Here is an 18,240-nt window from a genome sequence, read left to right on the forward strand (position 1 = left end):
GTTGAGCACCTGTACGTGAATGAGCACCATTTTTTTTAGGCTAACGTGATTTGTTTTGAGCATTTTAGGCTATAATAATGTGAATGAGCATCTGCATGTGAAGAAAATAAAACCGGTATGTTCCTGCGCGCTGGGCCTGGCCCATTACAGAGATCACCGCGCCCGTTTCAGTTTGGCAAGAAAAAAAGTGTGAGAAGGCCCAGTGTGGTCTTCCCCTTCGTTTCGGGCCCGCTGGTCCGCCGAAGTTCGGCCACGGCAGTATCCCATCACCCCCCCCGGCCCCCGTACCCTGCGTTCCCCCACCACCCTAACCGTCTGCTCCGCCACCTTATCCAAGGAGGCGGCCTCCTCCGACGCCGCTCCCCGTCCGCCGGACGCACTGGTCACCTCGTCGGTAAGGTCTTCGCCTCGCCTCCCTCCCCCCACTGTTTCGGCGTTTCCCGTGCGATGCCGTCATCAAACGTCCGAGATGCACGAAATCAGAGGAAGACGGTTGACGGCAACAATTTCTAACCCTAGCCGGTGTCTTCTCAAGTCTCCGCCACCGCCGCCGCCGCCTATCTTCCTCCCACCCCCGTGTTTGCCTCCATGGCACCACCCTGTTGACGTCTCCGACGAGGACGTCCGCCACTGGGCCGCCGGATGCCCTTGCTGTCGCAGTCCCTTCCTACGAGGCAAGACCGCGGGACGCTACTGCCCCTGCCCCTGTATTGCCTCGATTTCCTTCACCCAGGCCGGCGACGCCACCGAGGATCTCGTCCTCCCTCACTGAATGGATGTTATGGTCCGATTTCGCTGCAGATTGGCCTGACTGTAGAATTTTAATGGTTGAATCCACTTTGCTTTAATTCCATTGCTAAAAATTGTGTTGCTATCTGCTACGGTGCTCTGTCAAGCTCAACCTTGGCCAACTCCATCTGGCCTGTCCCGAGGCTAGCACCAAGCCCCCACCCTGGCTCGCTTGGGTTTTGCTCGTTGACAGGCCTGCTGTTTGCTGTGTGGCAGCTGCGCTGTCCAGTTATCGCGCGTCTGATGCTTTAGGTTAGCTGCGGTATTGCTGTTGCTTTAAGTGCAGTCAGCTGCTTTGTCTATTAGACTACATGATTTGTGTGCCGCACGAATCGTGGAGATGTACTTTCTTAGTCGCTCTATGTTGATTTCACAAACTTGCAGAACTGTTTATGCAGAAAATTCTAGTGGGACAGTGTGCCTTGTGTTCTTATGTTTTAGGTTTGTCGGAATCCTTGATTCGTTAGCCTCGATGGCTCGTTTACCGCTGCTTGCTTGATGTTTTACTGCCTATTTAATCCACTGTTTGCATATTCTGGTGCTTAAAATGTATAACAACTGAGCATCAATTTTGGGTGGTAACCTCTGTAGAACGAAAGTATTTCATGTTTACTTAATGCTAATTCGGGGTTGGTTTCATGTTTACTTAATGCTATTTTTTTTGAACTTTACTTAATGCTAATTTATTGTCTACAGGACAAAGTAGTTTAGTTCAAGTATAGAATATGCTTATGGAGAACATCACAAAGGAAACCCTAGAGATGATTCAAATTTAACTGAAGTTACACATGTACCATATTGGATATATCGGGACTACAAAAATAGCAGAATTATAGTGATCAGTATAGCGGCTTTAATGGTTGCAGCTGTGATCGTGGATTTTAACTCAATCACGTAGCTTTTATGTCCGAAAACCTATAACTGGCCATTTAAATCACTGCTCGTGGCGTTGATTTGTTTCGGAGCAAGCATCAAAGTGCTGACTCATATTGTTATTGTACTTCTCCTGTTTTCTTTACTAATTTTGTATGTCCTGTTATTTGTTTTGCTTAGGAGGGTGAAATATCCTTGGTTCAGGTTGTTAAGCTATATCTTGAGATGTTGGCGCATGGTCTAGCAAGCAATCCCTTGAGGGCTAGTCGATCTCCACTTACTCCGAGGGCGTCAAGTGCACCCCTGGGACTCGTCTCTTCATTGGGATTCAACAGGGGGCGTAAGGAAAATGTAAAACTTTTTATCAATGTTGATAGGTATAATACTTATGCTTCTTCTGACCTCACCATCAAAGAATTAATCTAGTTTACAATGTGACAAGAAGCCTTACTACAGCCCTTCAATGCAGATACACAAAATATAATGCTCCTTCCATTACACAGAGATGTTCCAGAATATCACCACTTGCATCTGCATCCTTTGGTGACATGGCGGACTCTTCAACTCGTAAGTATATAGCTGCGTATGTATATGACAACAAAAACATCACATGATAGTGTCTTTAGATGTTATTAGTCATTTTTCGTTGTATTCAATTATAGTAATACTGAAGCAGAACTAATAAGGAACAACTGGCTCGTGTGCATCTCAGATCACCACTTTGCTTTTCATGCATGATTGATCTTAGATGGTATTATGGTAACATGTAGGCATCAAATGACATTGTTGGCCAGGGTATCTCTTTGGGACATGTTACACATGTACATCATCACATGCATGTTAAGAGAGATCAGTAGTGCTAAAATCACCTACATCAGTCATTAACTCATTTTCTTTTCTAGGCTTATTGTATGAAAAATCACATGCGCTGATATTTATATTGATTCTGTTGATTGAACTACTCCCTCCGATCCATATTACTTGTCGCTGCTTTAGTACACCTTTATACTGCTTAACCTCTAGAATTCTTTCATGATTAACCTCTAGAATTCTTTTTAACTGCTTTGTTCTTCAGCCATTTTTCCTAGAATCAATGTGAAGGATCCGTATCAACGACTTGGAATCAGCAAGGAAGCATCTGAAGAAGAAATTCGAGCTGCCAGGAACTTTCTCATAAGCAAGTATGCAGGGCATAAGCCAAGTGTTGATGCAATTGAGTCTGCGCATGACAAAATCATCATGCAGAGTTTCTTTGATAGAAAAAGACCAAAAGTGGATCTCAAGAAAAAATTTAGGGAACTTAGTCAGTCACGTCCAGTCAAGGCTGTTCAGGGCAGATTTTACACGCCATCTAGCAAATTTATTTGGAAGACAGCGATTACTTTTGTCTTGCTTGGAGTGCTTACCCTTGTTTTCCCTACTGAAGAAGGTCCAACTCTCCAGGTCTTAATCTCTTGCGCGGCAAATATCTATTTCCTCTATCAGCGGCTTAAAAGTGGATGGAAATCATTCTTTTATGGGTATACTTTCTTCCCCTTCCATTGTTTTGTTTCACCTTTGGGTTGTTAAGGATATAACCGCTTAGTAGTTGATTAGTTATGTACAGTACTAGTGTTTGCTTTGAGCTATGATGCTCTGAATCAGTATATAGACATTTTGTGCACATTCCAAATCCTAACATGATACCGGAGCCAGATAACCCAAATCTCAAAGCGTCATGGTGGCCACCGTTAGTTAATTGCTATCTTCACCGCCAGGACAAATATCTATCTCCTGATAGTGGTGCCAGTAAATAGAGTTTCACAAATTTGCTTAGATTGCTATTATTTTGTTCTTGGTGCTATATGTGATCATTACTTTGATAGACATCGATCGGTGTGATCGATGCAGCATGTGTTTATAGGAGTCATTTGATTAATGCTGGATTGTTTTAAAGCTTATCATTTAAAGATTAGGAAGCAGAATGCAACAGTGTTGACTGATGCATTGCATGTTCTAAGTGGGCTCCACATTTTATTTCAGTCAAGTAGAGATTTGTAGTCTCTATTAGATTGTCATTTTCTGCTATTGGTGCTTTGTGATTATTAACACTGTAGCTATAGTCTGCTAATTTTTTTTATGAGTTTTAAGGCTGAGTACTGGGGTATCAACACAGAGGCCATTCGCTAGCTGTTGACCATATGTGCTACAAATACTACATTGCTCTAGAAACATGTTTGCAGATAAGATGTGAACTAGGAGTAGGACTGAAGAACACATTTTCATATTAGAAATCCATGGACTAGGAGTAGGCATCCAAAATTCAGGACATGTTTTTCTGTTGCTAGCCCAGCAGATTGAGTTTAGGTGCTAGTCACAACTAGTTAAGTGAATCATTGATGCTCTTTTGAGATTTACAGAAGGACGTAAGGTCTGGTTTCGAGAAATGAATTGGTATGATCAGTTCCTGATGCTAAGTCTGCTCTGTTATTTCAGGTTCAGCTCCTTCTTTGCTTCCTGGTTTCTTGCCACATTCTTGATGGTATCGGTAATTCCGCCTATACTGCCAGGTCCAAGAAACTTAGAAGTGAGCACGGCGTGTGTTGCTTACGCATTCCTTTTTGTATCATCAACCTTCCTGAAGTAGGAAACGTTTGGTTTTTAAATTTCCCATGCTAAAGCCCTTAGCCTTGCAGCAGTCAATATGGTCGGTCTCGGCTCCCTCCTGCTTCCAATAGCTTGTACAGCGCTTTGGCTGTCGTTTATTTCTCAGGGGTGGAAATTTTAGTTCTTTGCTGAGTTTCTGTCTAGTATATACATCAGGTTGTAATGTTTGACATAGATCTTTTTTGCCCTGGCCCTTGGAACAGTTTGATACCACCTCATGTAGTCATTTTCATTGCTGTATTAAATATTTGGATAGATCATAAGATATTGACATAAATGGCTATATGTGGATCGAAACACCTTTTTTTTCTCCTTTCTTTTGGGTCTCATTCCGGTGCTGTACAGTTCAATTCGCAATCCCTTTCGTTGATTATTTATTGCTTTTCAAGTCTCAACCATCCGGATTGCGTTTGCTAAGATGGCAACTGAAGGAATATCTTAGGTTGTTATGCCTGCTCTGATCTGATCCTGGCAGCTATGAGTTGTTGGGCCTGCTTTGTCGTGTGGTAATTGTTGGTGATGCTTTGATTGGCCATCACGAAGGAGCTTTGAAGCCCGTGACATAAAGCCAGCAGGAATTCGCAGGTCAGTCCATGCTACTAATAGTACCGGTGGGGCTTTACTATTCGCAGACTATTATCAACTGGTTGATCCGGTCTGTAAGCATGATGCGTCTCTGGCACACAGTTGCTAATGTGCGATTACACATGGTCTACGAATAGGGAAATTACGGAGTTACTAACTAATATCCTGTGTCAGGTAACCCTGTTGCATGTGTAGAATGTCGTGGTGTCTCGTGAGCCGATGATGCTGATGCCGTAGCCTTTCCTAGTAGATTGAACAGATGTTGGTCAAAGAGAAGGATATCCTAATTGAATATCTTTTGATCTATCTAGATTAGATGGTAGGGGATAGGGAGTAGCTGCTGGTGCTGCATGATTATTTTGTCAGCTACTTTTCACCCACCAACTAGATGTTTTCAAACTGAGTTAGTACTCCCTTCGTTTTTTTTACTCCGCGTATAAAATTTGGTCAAAGTCAAAATACACAAAGTTTGACCAAGCTTATATAAAAAAATATGAACATCTATAATACTAAAACTATATAGTATGAAAATATATTTCATGGTGCATTTAATAATATTGGTTTCATATTGTGAGTGATGATATTTTTTTAATATTAGTCAAACTTTATAAAGCTTGACTTTGATCAAACCTTATATGCAGACTAAAAAGAAACGGAGGAAGTATCTATACCAGGGGAGGGTTAAGGCCAAAGACTATTCTGATCCTTGTAATCCAGGGCAAACCACCTCCTTATATTTAAGGAAAAAGGCATGCTACCTTTTCTCCCTTGATCCTACTTTCTGGGTTGACCACTAAACTGTTGCCACCGTGGTCCTCTGTGATCCCTGCTCAAATCTTCCTTGGCCTGTCAAACTCGTATTGCATCCATCACCAGGTCACTGTTGGTCCCTTCCCTTCCTGAAGAAAATAAGCGCCTTTCTCCCTCTTCAGATTAGAATCACCATTATCTAACCTTTAGGCTTGCGTTGCGTGATGCTATCACGCTGGTACAGTAGTAGTACATCTGAAGAGGTTAGAGCATCTCCATCCATCGACACCCAGGGGCTCGAATAGCGCCGCCTGGGGGCCAACCGGTGGTAAATTCGGCGTGGGGGGCTCGGGTTCCAGCCGAACCCCCAAGTTCGCCCCCCAGCTGCCGATTTTGGCGCAAATTGGCCCACATTCGGTGAATCTAAGTGTGCTGGTGCAATCCTTTTTGCACTTGAAGTAGTTGTCGAACTCTCGGTTGGAATTCACAATTCTGGACAAGAGCTTTCGGCTCATCCGATAACGGCGCCAGAATACTTTCTCGCCGTGCAGTGGAGCGTCAGCGAAGTAGTCGGCATAGAGCAAGCAATAGCCCTTCAATCGATGCCTCTGTTTGCTCTTCTAGCAGCCCGGCGTCGAGCCACCTCGCCGTGGCTTTGCATTGCTCACGAACAGGCCGGCCAGAGCGGCGAGGACCATGAGGAGCTCTTCGTCCTGGGCGCCGGCCTCGACTTCCTCCTCCAGAGCGCCATGAATGCCTCCTCGTCGTCCGAGTCCATCGCCAAGCAGACAAATCGCCGAACACATGGCGGTCGTGGTAGGTGCGCAACCGCCGGTATCCCCGCTTGTGTGGCCGAAGCGCCGGAAAGCTCGCCCAGGAGTGGGATGGATGCTGCCGCGGCGAAACCCTCACTTTTCGGCGGGGAGATAGTCTTTCTAGCGGCGGTGGGCAGGTGGGCGGCGTCGGGGATCGGCACGATGGCGGAAGGGGTAATGCGCGCAGGGGGCGGGGGAGGGTGCGCGAATCTGGACGTGAAAAAATTGTTTTTGGCCTGACAGTGATGGCCCATGCGCCGCTTTTCCTTCCACCGGAGCCCCCAAGCGCCTTCCAGTGCATTGGCTTTAGCGTGGGATCGCCGGACCAAAAAAAGGCCGAACCGACGAAATTCGGCGTCCTAGAGAGACAACCCGGAGTTTTTCCACGGGCGGAAAAAAACACATCCTGAGGGGGGTGCAAGTGGAGATGCTCACCCATGTCTATCTATGCACCGATAATTGACAGACGAAGAGGCAAGTATACGCACGTGCAGAGACAGGACGTCAGATCTCGTCTAGTCATCTGTGCTCCTACTTTTGCATCAGAAGCCGCCGTACCGATTCCTCGTGGTGCTATTACTGTACTCCCTCCGTTTTCTTTAGTCTGCACATGAGGTTTGGTCAAAATCAAGTTTTGTAAAGTTTGACTAACTTAAAATTAAAAAATATAAACATTGACAATATGAAATTAATATTATCAGATGCACCATGAAATGTATTTTCATATTATATAGTTTTAATATTGTAGATGTTCATATGTTTTTATATAAATTTAGTCAAACTTTGTGTAATTTGACTTTGACCAAATCTTATATGCCGAGTAAAAGGAAATGAAGGAAGTACATGGCTATGATCTGACCAAGGCTAGGCTGTCGCCTTCAATGATCTGGCCGCGCCTTGTCATCCTTGACCTCTCTCCAATCTTATCAGGAAAGAAAATCTGGGAGGAGAAAACGAGCACCAAAGGAAGGCAAATTTGACAAATTTGACTTATGGACGAAATCAAATCACAGAATGAACTGTCCGTGAAACTATTTCACGCGGCTGACCTTTTTGTGTGACGCCTGACAGGAAGGCGCCATACTACACTGTGCAACGCCTCACAGATAGGCGCTACACGCCTGGACAGCGTCGCACCCGTGTGATCCGAAAATTACTAAGTCGGCGTGCAGCGTCTGAGAGCTAGGCGCCACACTATACAGTGTAGCGCCTAGCTTCTAGGCGTTGCACTAGTGGTTGCTTCATTTTGTAGTGCAACCACTAGTGCAGCGCCTGAGAGTTAGGCGCCACACTATACAGTGCAGCGCCTAGCTCTTAGGCTCTGCACAATGACTTAACAATTTTTAGGTAGTTTGGGGTGCAACGCTGGCCAGACGTGTAGCGCCTATCTGTGAGGCGTTGCACAATGTAGTGTGGCGCCTTCGTGTCGGGCGTCACACAAAAAGGTCAGCCACGTGAAATAATTTCACGGGCAGTTTATTCTGTGATTTGATTTCGTCCACAGATCAAATTTGTCAAATTTACCCCAAAGGAATCAATCTATTAGGTGTCCGTCTTTCGGCGCTGCGTTTCAGACCATGTTTATCAGTGCAGTGCGCGCGGTCGGAGTCACGCACCGTCAGTCCGGTCCATCATCACACGAACCGATCGGACCGGGTGTTTTGTTGTGCGTTGGGCATCTGCCGCTGCCAGAGTAATTATCTTCTCGCGCACTCACTCTGTCCCGATCGGCGCGGTTCCACACCCACGCAACGTCGCCGGAAATGAAACGTGCCGTGGCGTGTCGCCATGAGATGAGCCGCTACCATCTCCGTCACGGCAGCGGCGCTCTTTGTTTCTTCTACATTTGTACCTACCCGCTACGTCGGTGCAGGCTTTGGAGTTTGGATGGATGATCTTGCAAACAAGCATGTATATGTGTGATGTGTGTCAGCGCCAACTAGTTATCGCACGTACGCCCACCTCATCCGCTCTATCCGGTGCCAGTTCAACTGCCAGGGAGAAGATAATGAACTACGTCACCTTCCAAAAAGAAGAAGAATGAACCCTGTCTATTCCATATCTTTTGACGTACGAGAAAAAAATCTGTCTGTTCTTGCTAAATCTTCCACGCGAGAGCCTTCATGTTTTTTTTTGCGAATTGAGAGCCTCCATGATTAACGGGTGTCCGATCGAGAAAGTGATATCCCTGCACAGATTAACTGCGGACTATGACACATGACATTGCGCGCTTGCCCCAGCTTCCACGCAAATAAGAGCATCTCCATCCGTTGGCCCTCCAGGCGGCGACTTTACGCACCCCCTGTGGGCGAGCCGGCGCTAAAATCGGCGCGGGGGCGAGCGGGTTCCCAGCCGCTCGCCCCAGGGTCGCTCCATACGCGTTTTTTTTATTTTAAAAAATCTGAATTCAGGAAAGTTCGGTTAAAATTCGGCAAACTTGATATTCATATTCAACATGTTCGGCATTTTACATAAATTATTAAAAAAAAAGCAATCTACAGGGCGAAGAAGTCGATTAACGCGGCGAAGTCGCCGACGTCGCCGCCGTCCTCGTCGTCGTCGTCGGCCTTCTCCTTCATGATGGCACGGCCGCCCCTGCTGGACCCCTGCCCGGCGTCTCCAAGGCGGACAGGCGGTGGCGGCGCGTCGTCGTTGTCGTCGCTGTCGTCAAGAACGACGACGCCTCCCTCGTCCCGGCCACGGCGACGAGTTTCGAACCGCGCGAAGCCGGCGAACCTCCTGGGCATCCATGGCCCGGCGCTCCGGCGGGGGGCCGGCACGGCCGCCGCGGCGGGTTGTTGCCGCCCTCGAGGTGTGCTATCACCTCGTGCAGGGTGCGGCCGGGGACGCCCCACCAGACGCGGCGGCCTTCGTTGTTCTTTGTGCCGCCGACCACCGGCGCCCCGTTCGTGGACGCCAGCCTCTGCGCCTGCCGCTGGAAATATTCCGTCCAGGCCGCGTGGTTGTCGGCGGCGTACTTGGGGAGGGCGCGCTGCTCCTCAGACAGGGACGACCGCACGCGGTCGACCTCGGCGGCGAAGAGGCCGGGGCGCGCGTCGACGTCGGGCACAGGGGGGATGGGGACGCCGCCGTTGCTGAGCTTCCACCCCGTCGGCCCGGTGCGCATGTCCGGCGGCGCCGGGATGTTCGCCTCGCACTCCTGGAGCGTGCGGCGGCCGAAGCCGTTGGCCGCCACAGTGTCGCCGGGGAAGCGTTCGGCCATGGAGAGAAGAAGGGGAAGGGGAGGGAAGAGGAGAGCAGCAGAGCTCGGTGGCGGAAGGGAGGGACGACCGGCTGGTTTGGGCTCGGCGGAAGGAAGGGACGGCGGCTGGTGTGGCCAACGGCGAGGGAAGCCTCTGTTTATATAGTCCCAGGCCGTGTGAACGCGTGGCAGAAGGGGAGGCGTCGTCGCGCCTGCCCGCCCGTGACGCGGCGCCCGTGATGTGAACCCGTGGGATACCAAGGCGTTCTGGGGAAGACGAGGCGCGTGCTGCCGACTCGGCGGGCCCGCCGCGCTTTCGTGCCAAAACCCCTCGCCCCGGCGCCCCCCAGCGCGCCGGGTTCGGCTTGGGGCCGCCGGCGCCGATTTCGGCCCAAGCCGGCGAAAAACGGGTTCCTGGGGCGCGACTGGGCCGAATTTTGGGCGCCGGCGCGGCAAAAACGTCTGGGGAGGGCCTGTTGAGGCCGCGGCTGGAGATGCTCTAAGAGCAACTCTAGCAGACCCCGCATTTTACCGACCTGTAAAATGTGTTTGCAGGTCGCACGGGGGCGGTTATGCATGTCGAATTTTGCGGCGGCAGACTAGAAACCGCAAACAAACTCCTAAATTTTTAAAAAAGTTGTTTCGCGCGAGAAATTTAAGCAGTAGCTCGCCGGAGCTCGCTCGCATACATAATAAGTTCATACACGCCACATACATACATAAAGGTTAGATATGCTAGACAGGGCCTACGCTACCGCACCACTACAACAAAATTGAGCTCACCGGAGCTCCTGCGGTAGCTGCCCACCGGCGGCGATCAGTCGGAGTCGGAGGAATCGAGGTCGAGGTCGATGTAGAGCTTCGTCTGCTCCGCCTTCATCACGCGCAGGTCGGCCTCCTTCGATGCGTGCGCCTGTGATGCCGTCAGGCCCGTCTCGAGAAAGAACCGCTCGTACTCGAGCTTGCGCCGGATGCGCTCTTCCATCTCCTCCCGATCCCTCGCCGACCGCTCGAGGACGACGCGCTCGAGGAGCTCGTCCTGCCCCGGTGGGAGGTAGTCCTCGGGTCCGATGACGCCTCGGCGCGGCGGCGCATCGGGCACGGCCTCCTCCGGCTCCCTCTTCACCGGAACGAGCCGCGAGCTCGATGCGCCCGCGGATGAGCACCCCGCGGACCTGTAGCCGGATGAGCTCCCCGCGGACCAGTTGCCGGAGGAGGCGCGGCGGCGATGGGTGTGCTCGAGCTCGCGCCGATTGAATGCCGGTGGCGGCCGGGCACCGTGGTTGAGCCATCGACGCGCCCCCCGCTTGCGCGCGGCGTTAGATCTGGCGCGGTAGCGGCGCTCCGCCTCATCCCCCGAGTCGGCCATGGTGGTTCAAGGCTCGCCGGCGGCGAGAAATCGAGCGGCGCGGTGGGGAATTGGAGGGGAATGCGGCTGCGGGAGGATAGGGTTTCGACCCGCATCTGCCCCGCAAACCGGCAGTTATAGTGGCTCGGGGGTTGCGTTTGCGGGCTGCGGCAAAAAAATTTACGGGCCGGACACCGATGCGGACTCTAGTCTGGCCAGAAAAATAGATCGAGCCCGTATAATCGCCGGAATTATGCGGGTTTGCGCCGGATGCGAGGTCTGCTAGAGTTGCTCTAAGCTCGTACCAGCACCACCAGCACCAGGGTGACGAGGTTAAGCAAATGGCGAAGCATCTGAATCTGAAGAGAAAGAAAAGGAAGGCGACCAAGAGCAAGATCCAACGATGTCCAGATCGTACTCGTGCTAGTAGTGGCCGCTTCAACGCGATCATCCTCGCTTTTCGTCCACTGCGTTGCGGTGCACACGTCCCCATCATCATCGTCGCCGTCGGCGTGCGCCGGCTTGTGTGCACGTCGCTCCAAAGTCCAAACCCGTTGCGACGCAACGGACAACGAGCCGAATACAGAGGCCTCCCGCTCCTTGTTCGCATGCGCGGATGCCGCCGTGCACGCACGTACGCGGGCGCCGCAAGAGACGAAGGATGGTACATCGGGACGGGATGACGCGCACGTCAGAGCTGCGGAGGGCCGGAGATCGACGCCGCAACGACCTCTGGTGGAGAGAGAGCCAACAGTGACGCCGCGCCCGCAGCGAAGGCTCGGAGACCATTCTTGTTCACCTGTTGGGCTGTTCCGTTCGCGTTCCTCCGCTCTATTCGTCTCGCCCAGGGTACGGGTTGAGAATTGAGGCGGCAAATTAATGGAGTGAAAATGTCTCGAGAGATGCTGGGGGCTTTGCGAGAGTGCTCTTCATTTTGGAGCATCGATTTTTGTTATTTCTGCGCAGACCTCCACGAATGTCATTTCGACCTGAAATTTTGCATGCAGTTAGAAAATTCATAAAAAAAGATTTTTTTTGAGTTTTTTACTATTTTTTGGATTTTACTGTTCATGCAGGAGCATGTGAGCTCGGCATCGAATATTCCATGTCCGGGGCTTTGTCTCTTTTTCTTTTTGAACAGATTACTTTGTCTTTTTTCTCAAAAGAAAAGATTACGTTGTCTTTGTGTGCGAGCGATTAGCACCAACTGCGATTGACTCGAGCTGCGACGACATCACGACACACACCCACCTTGCTAGACTTTTGGAAGACTTACGGGCAGATTCACCACGGAATTGTCCTACAGGCTACAGGTGACACGGCATCTTTTGCTGGAGCACCTGCTCCGTGGAAAGTAGCGGAGTGCCGTCCGATCGTAGTGGGTTAGGCTCAAGACTCTGCGTTGCTAATTTCAGTTTCTTTTCCTTTGACAAAGCGGGGCCTGTTCTGCCCGTGCCAATTTCAGACGCTGGCTGTGGTGAGTCAGTGTGACCGACAGCGATAAACATGATGGGCCACTGATCAATAAATTGGTGAGGTTTTGACTGTGCCAGACCGAGCAATTGTCAGGTTAGTTTTCTTCAGTTTGTTTGCCTAGGTTTAACTTCGACATGTGATATAATATTTGTCTTCAAAAGCGTTCTTCTAATTTCGATCTCAGATGCTTCTGTTGTGAGCAGTAAAGCCCGAAAAAATAGAAAAAATAAATTCAAAATATTCCGGATTTTTTGACAACAAACATTTCTTAGTTTTCTACATTTGTGCAGATTTTCATGATGAAATCACATTCATAAAGGTAAGGACAAAAATAACAAAATCAGCACTCTAAAAAGCTTTGTAAAATTGGCTTTCTGGAGCATTGAGTTTTTTTTTTTGGCTCAGATCATTACGAATTCTTTCTTTAAGAAAATCTGCATGCATGCAGAAATTTAACAATGTTAGTGTGTTTTTTTAAATTTTAACTATTTTTTCAGATTTTACTTGGTGCATTCTAGCTCGAGTGTAGAAACTCCATTTGTCACATTCTTTGTAGTTTCCTGAATATGGTTGCAAATTGCGTGATCGCGCCCCCACTCTTTTTTGCATGTGAACATATTATTATTTGCTGCTAAAATAGCACAAATTAGTGGGCTGGCCCTTCCCGACAAGGATTAAGAACACTCCCCAATCATTTTTCCTGGCTCCTCCACTAAGTCCGTGTCTAATCAATTTGAGCGCCGCGTGAAAACATTTCACACAGTTTCATCAATAAAAGGTATCTCTAGCCTAGGAAATTATTTAAAAAATGTGAATAGCACTTTGCCTCACATGATTCTTTTGTGATAAGGCTACAGTGCCACAAAAATCTTGTAGTAGAACTTGTTAAGATAAACTTATATTAGTACTTGCAATACAAAGAGATGTGTGCATCGGATCTTTGTTCGCAATGGCAGGTAGTAACATTTAGACCAGCGAAAAGTTAGTATACAAACTTCAATATTTTGGCGAGTTTAAACTAGAAATCACAAAGTGAATCTCCTGCAAAGACAAGCAGACAAGCTTCGCTGGCAAGTTTTCATGCCACAACTTCACCTTCCATGTCTTTCCACAACTTCACCGACTGTTTCCAGTAATCCCTTTCTCTGCGACGAAACCACACGAGCGCGGCAACGGTCAACAACTTATGTTTACACTCGTCGCCTCATCATCTTCCACTGCGCCAAATTAAGCCATCATCTACCACCTTTGTAACCATTTCAGTTTTTCTCAAACCCTCCCCCAACAAGATAAGATAGATGGATCCTTCCCCCGGTACAATCCAGGACGCCGGCAGTGCAGCATATCATACGTGTCACTAGAGCGCGCAGAGACGGGGAAGCGACAACATTGTTCTAGACCCGAGCGCGCGGCATACCCATCTTCAATCGTGGGTGGTTAAAGGGTACAAATAGAACACAAGTTGAATTCAAGTTTGACTATTTCATTTGAAAATGTAATCTCTGAATTGTAATATTTAAATTTAAACTAGCATTGCATTTGAATATTTTCACTACTCAAAAAAATTATGCTCATCTATAGTTATTTTGAAGTGTTGCGGACTTTAAAAAGGAAAGGAAAACAAGGGTGGATGTTTGATGGATATAATTAGATGACCGACTCATATATATGTGTTTGTGGATGCGTCTATGAAGTGGACGCATAGTGGGTATGTGGACACAATTAGTTTCATCAATGAAACCTATCACCAGCCTAGCCTAGGACATATTTGAGATGTTGAGAGTAGCGGTTGCCTAGTTGCCTCACAGGATTCTTGTGCGATAAGGCTGCCGTGCCACAAAATCGTGCACAATGACTTGTTATAGAAACATCTATCATTAGTATCTTGCGATATAAAGAAAATGCGTGCATAGGATCTTTGATAGGTAGCCTCATTTAGAGCGAAAGGTTGTGGTACAAGCTTCACTAAAGAGAGGAAGTTTTGTTCATCGTGAATAAAAGGCTAAAATCTAAGGCTTTTAAGAACCGGAAATCACTTCAAAATAATCTCCTGCACAGTTCTAGAAGACAAGCTTCGCCCACAAGTTTCCATCTCTTTCCACAACTTCACCGGCTGTTGCCAAAATTTCCCCTCTCTCCCTCTCCCTGACCTCACGAATGTTAGAATAAATCCGAGGCATACCGTTGATCATCCGAGGACCAAGCAATCACACGAGCACGACACCGAGATTTGTTAACGAGGTTCACCGATATGGCTACATCCCCAGGGCTTGACTACGGGCGCTCCTCCCCGTGACACCGTCACAATACCGCACCCGGTCGCCCTGGACGCCGGCACATGCCGCCGGCTTCCCCTGCGTTCCGGTGCTATTATGTTGGCATAGGTTACATCGTGTGTCTATCCTCACTATATATGAAAGGTCTAGGATACAAGTGTCCTATTAGGACACGACTCCGTATCCTACCTAAACACAATACAGCTACAAGTCCAACTGTAACCTACCTTGTACACTATATTCGACACAACTCCAACAAACTCCACCTTGGCGAATATTCTTCACCACCTTGAGTTCGTCAATGCATCAAACTTCCATGTACATTGGACTTGAGCTTATCCCATGAGTACCGCTGCTACTCCAAAGACTCCATGCGACTCTACCTGCAACTTGTAGTCCCTTCTTTTCTTGACCACAGTCAACACTCGAGCAAAATTAAGTTCCTTGTTACTCTAGTTTGTGCTCCCAGAGTATCCGTCCAACGCCATCACACACTGATCACTGACCTGCGTGAAAGTGAACAACTCACATATTGGGTATCACACATAAGAGTTACCTGAACTCAACATCACCGCTCCTTTCTTGACCGCCTGTCTGAAACTTGGAGGAATTTCACCGTTGCTTGTTGTCATTCCGAGTCAAACTCACAGTTGTCTCACCACATGTATGACCACCAGAGCCCTGGCCCGTCTCCATGCCCCGTGCTAACCGCACGCCTCGTCGCTATTACCGCGTCGAGCCTCTGTTGTCCCAGTCGAGTCTCAAGGGTCGCGAACCCACACCATTCAACCCCCACTGCAGAGTACCACCGATCATCACCGACCGATGACGAGTTTCACGCTTCCATCAGACCACTGGGCTCCAGTCCGAACTGCATGTCACTCGCTTTTTACCGCCTGCTGAATAGGCTTCGGCCCCGTCGACTTATGTCGTAGGCCCTCAATCCAGCTCCACCTTCAACATGACTCCATGGTAGATGATCAATCCACCTCTGCCTCATCGACTTCAAGCTCCGTGTATACACCACCTTGAATCAATCCCGTGCCATAGTCTTGTCCAAGCCGCACAAGCCTCGGGCATGTGCACCACGTGTTTCCACGCCCAGAAGTCGGTCACCATCAGCATCACGCTCCTACGTCGTCTTCGCCGATCCCACCACCGTCTTTTGTTCCAACCGACTCACGTCGATCCGTCAGACTGCCTAGTCCGACCCAGCCGAACTCGTTCGACTGTATGGCACGCTCGAGGCTCCCAAATCGTCTTCTGCAAATTTCCATCCATCACATAATAATTCCATCTTACCTGACCTGACTTCCTGCAACGCCTTCAAGCATCACTGTTGTGCCATCATAACTTTCACCCTTGTCTGCCATAACCCAAGGTTTTCAGTTTCATGAACTTCTCCACCCCAAACCTGGTACCCGTTGGCACCATGGTTCTTCATATGGCTGACCCTGTGAAAAATTATCCAAACTTTTCACGCGAAGCCTCAAGTACACGAACAACCTCCGCGTACTACAGCAGTTCCAACCAAAAAACATTCTGGTCCTCACATGTACTAGCTATTAGGGCATGTCCAACGCAGGTGCTAAGGGAGAGGCGCCAGGATTAATTTCCCTGTTAATCGGCAGTTACCACGGCTATTCCCAGCGCCTGATGCCACATCGATGCAAACAAAGGCATCGAGCGCTTGGCTATTTTCCTACTGCGCGAGTAGAGAAACGAACGCCAGGCCTCCGTATATTTGGAGCCCGTGATTAGCGCCTTGCGTTGGAGGATATAAAGCGCCTAGCTCTTTTTCAATTTTCTACTATTTATTTTTTCACTGTAAGCGCCTGCTTAAGAGTCTACCAGTGTAGATGCCCTTAGGCTCAACTCACGGATAGCTTTTGCCTTGCCACAGCCTTGCTATTTCCAATGGACGTGAATCATGTATCAATGATCCTTTGCCGATTCATTTTGCTGCTGCCTCTTTTCGTGTCTTTTTTTCCAAAACAAATCTTAACTTGTCTCGCATATCCAACAGCAGTCTTCTCATACAGATTCATAGCTTTCCGCACCGTACAGTAATGCAGCCCCAGTCCTCCGTAGTCCGTACGCCTCCCCTGGTCAACCAGGCTTGACCAAACAGCCACACATGGGCCACGAGCTCCTGCTAAGCCGCTGCTTAGCTGGACCTCACGAACGCTGCGCCAACGCGCACCAGACCAGCCGCTTCCAGGCGCTGCATCAATCAATCCGCCGGCTGCTTGCGCCATTCGATGCTGCTATAACCGATCTCGCCGACAACTCTGCCTACTTCCAATTGCTTCACCGAAGTTTACAACACGACCAACTCTGCTTTAGATTGCAACTCGCCGACGTCCTTCGTCCCGTATCACGACCGCATCATACAGATTTCTGTCGATATTCTTACTCCTCTAGATCAACAATCTGCCATGTCCGGATCTCAAACCGTGCTCATGATACCACTTGTTAGAATAATTCCGAGGCATACCGTTGATCATCCGAGGACCAAGCAATCACACGAGCACGACACCGAGATTTGTTAACGAGGTTCATCGATATGGCTACATCCCCAGGGCTTGACTACGGGCGCTCCTCCCCGTGACACCGTCACAATACCGCACCCGGTCGCCCTGGACGCCGGCACATGCCGCCGGCTTCCCCTGCGTTCCGGTGCTATTATGTTGGCATAGGTTACATCGTGTGTCTATCCTTGCTATATATGAAAGGTCTAGGATACAAGTGTCCTATTAGGACACGACTTCATATCCTATCTAAAAACATCTAAAAACAATACAACTACAAGTCCAACTGTAACCCTACACTATATTCAACACAAAGCCGCACGAGCGCGGCAGCGATCGATAACTCGCTCCTGTCTACAGCTCGCCGCGTCATCATCTTCCACTTCCACGGCTCCAAATTGAGCTACACCACTTTCCGCCCTCGCCATTTCCATTTTCCCCGAACCCTCCCAAACAAGATAAGAAAAGAAAATGGATCCGTCCCGCCCGCGGTACAGTCCAGGACGCCGGCAGCGCAGTATGATACGCATCGCCAGCGCGCGGAGACGGGGAAGCGACAAGGCCGTTCGTGACCCGAGCGGCAGCCGTGGTACAACTAGCCCTGGTAGCGCTACGTGGTGGTAATGGGGATGAAATGATGGATCGACAAGCGACAACGCCGGCCGGTCACCGCACACGACCCCTGTCGGTGTGGAGCCGAGTAGCTCGCTAGCCGGCCCCTTTTCTATCTTTCTTTTCTTTACTAGTTTCTGCGAGGCCAATACAAAGGGCACATGGCTGGAGACGTACGGCGAGGGGGAATACTAAACGCTGTCGCGGCAAGTAAAAAGAGGGAGATGTAATTTTCAGCGAGGGGAAAAAGAGAGTGAGAGCAAGCAAGGGAGGAAGATGGTTGCATTACTTCCCGCGGCCCACCCATCCATCAATCATCCACGCCGTGTGTACCACC

The 18,240-nt window shown here is 49.1% G+C and overlaps 1 protein-coding gene across 1 annotated transcript; it reads left to right on the forward strand.

The window, feature by feature from the left end:
• The first annotated feature begins 270 nt into the window (after nt 1-270).
• Nucleotides 271-4,620, forward strand: LOC123098018 (protein CHAPERONE-LIKE PROTEIN OF POR1, chloroplastic). The gene is made up of 5 exons (XM_044519888.1): nt 271-394; nt 1,843-2,039; nt 2,132-2,229; nt 2,738-3,182; nt 4,138-4,620. The coding sequence occupies exons 2-5, from the start codon at nt 1,888-1,890 to the stop codon at nt 4,286-4,288; spliced, it is 846 nt and encodes a 281-aa protein (XP_044375823.1). The 5' UTR covers nt 271-394; nt 1,843-1,887; the 3' UTR covers nt 4,289-4,620.
• The last annotated feature ends 13,620 nt before the right edge of the window (nt 4,621-18,240 follow it).

This window comes from Triticum aestivum, chromosome 4D, assembly GCF_018294505.1.
Source record: "Triticum aestivum cultivar Chinese Spring chromosome 4D, IWGSC CS RefSeq v2.1, whole genome shotgun sequence".
Lineage (NCBI taxonomy): Eukaryota > Viridiplantae > Streptophyta > Magnoliopsida > Poales > Poaceae > Triticum > Triticum aestivum.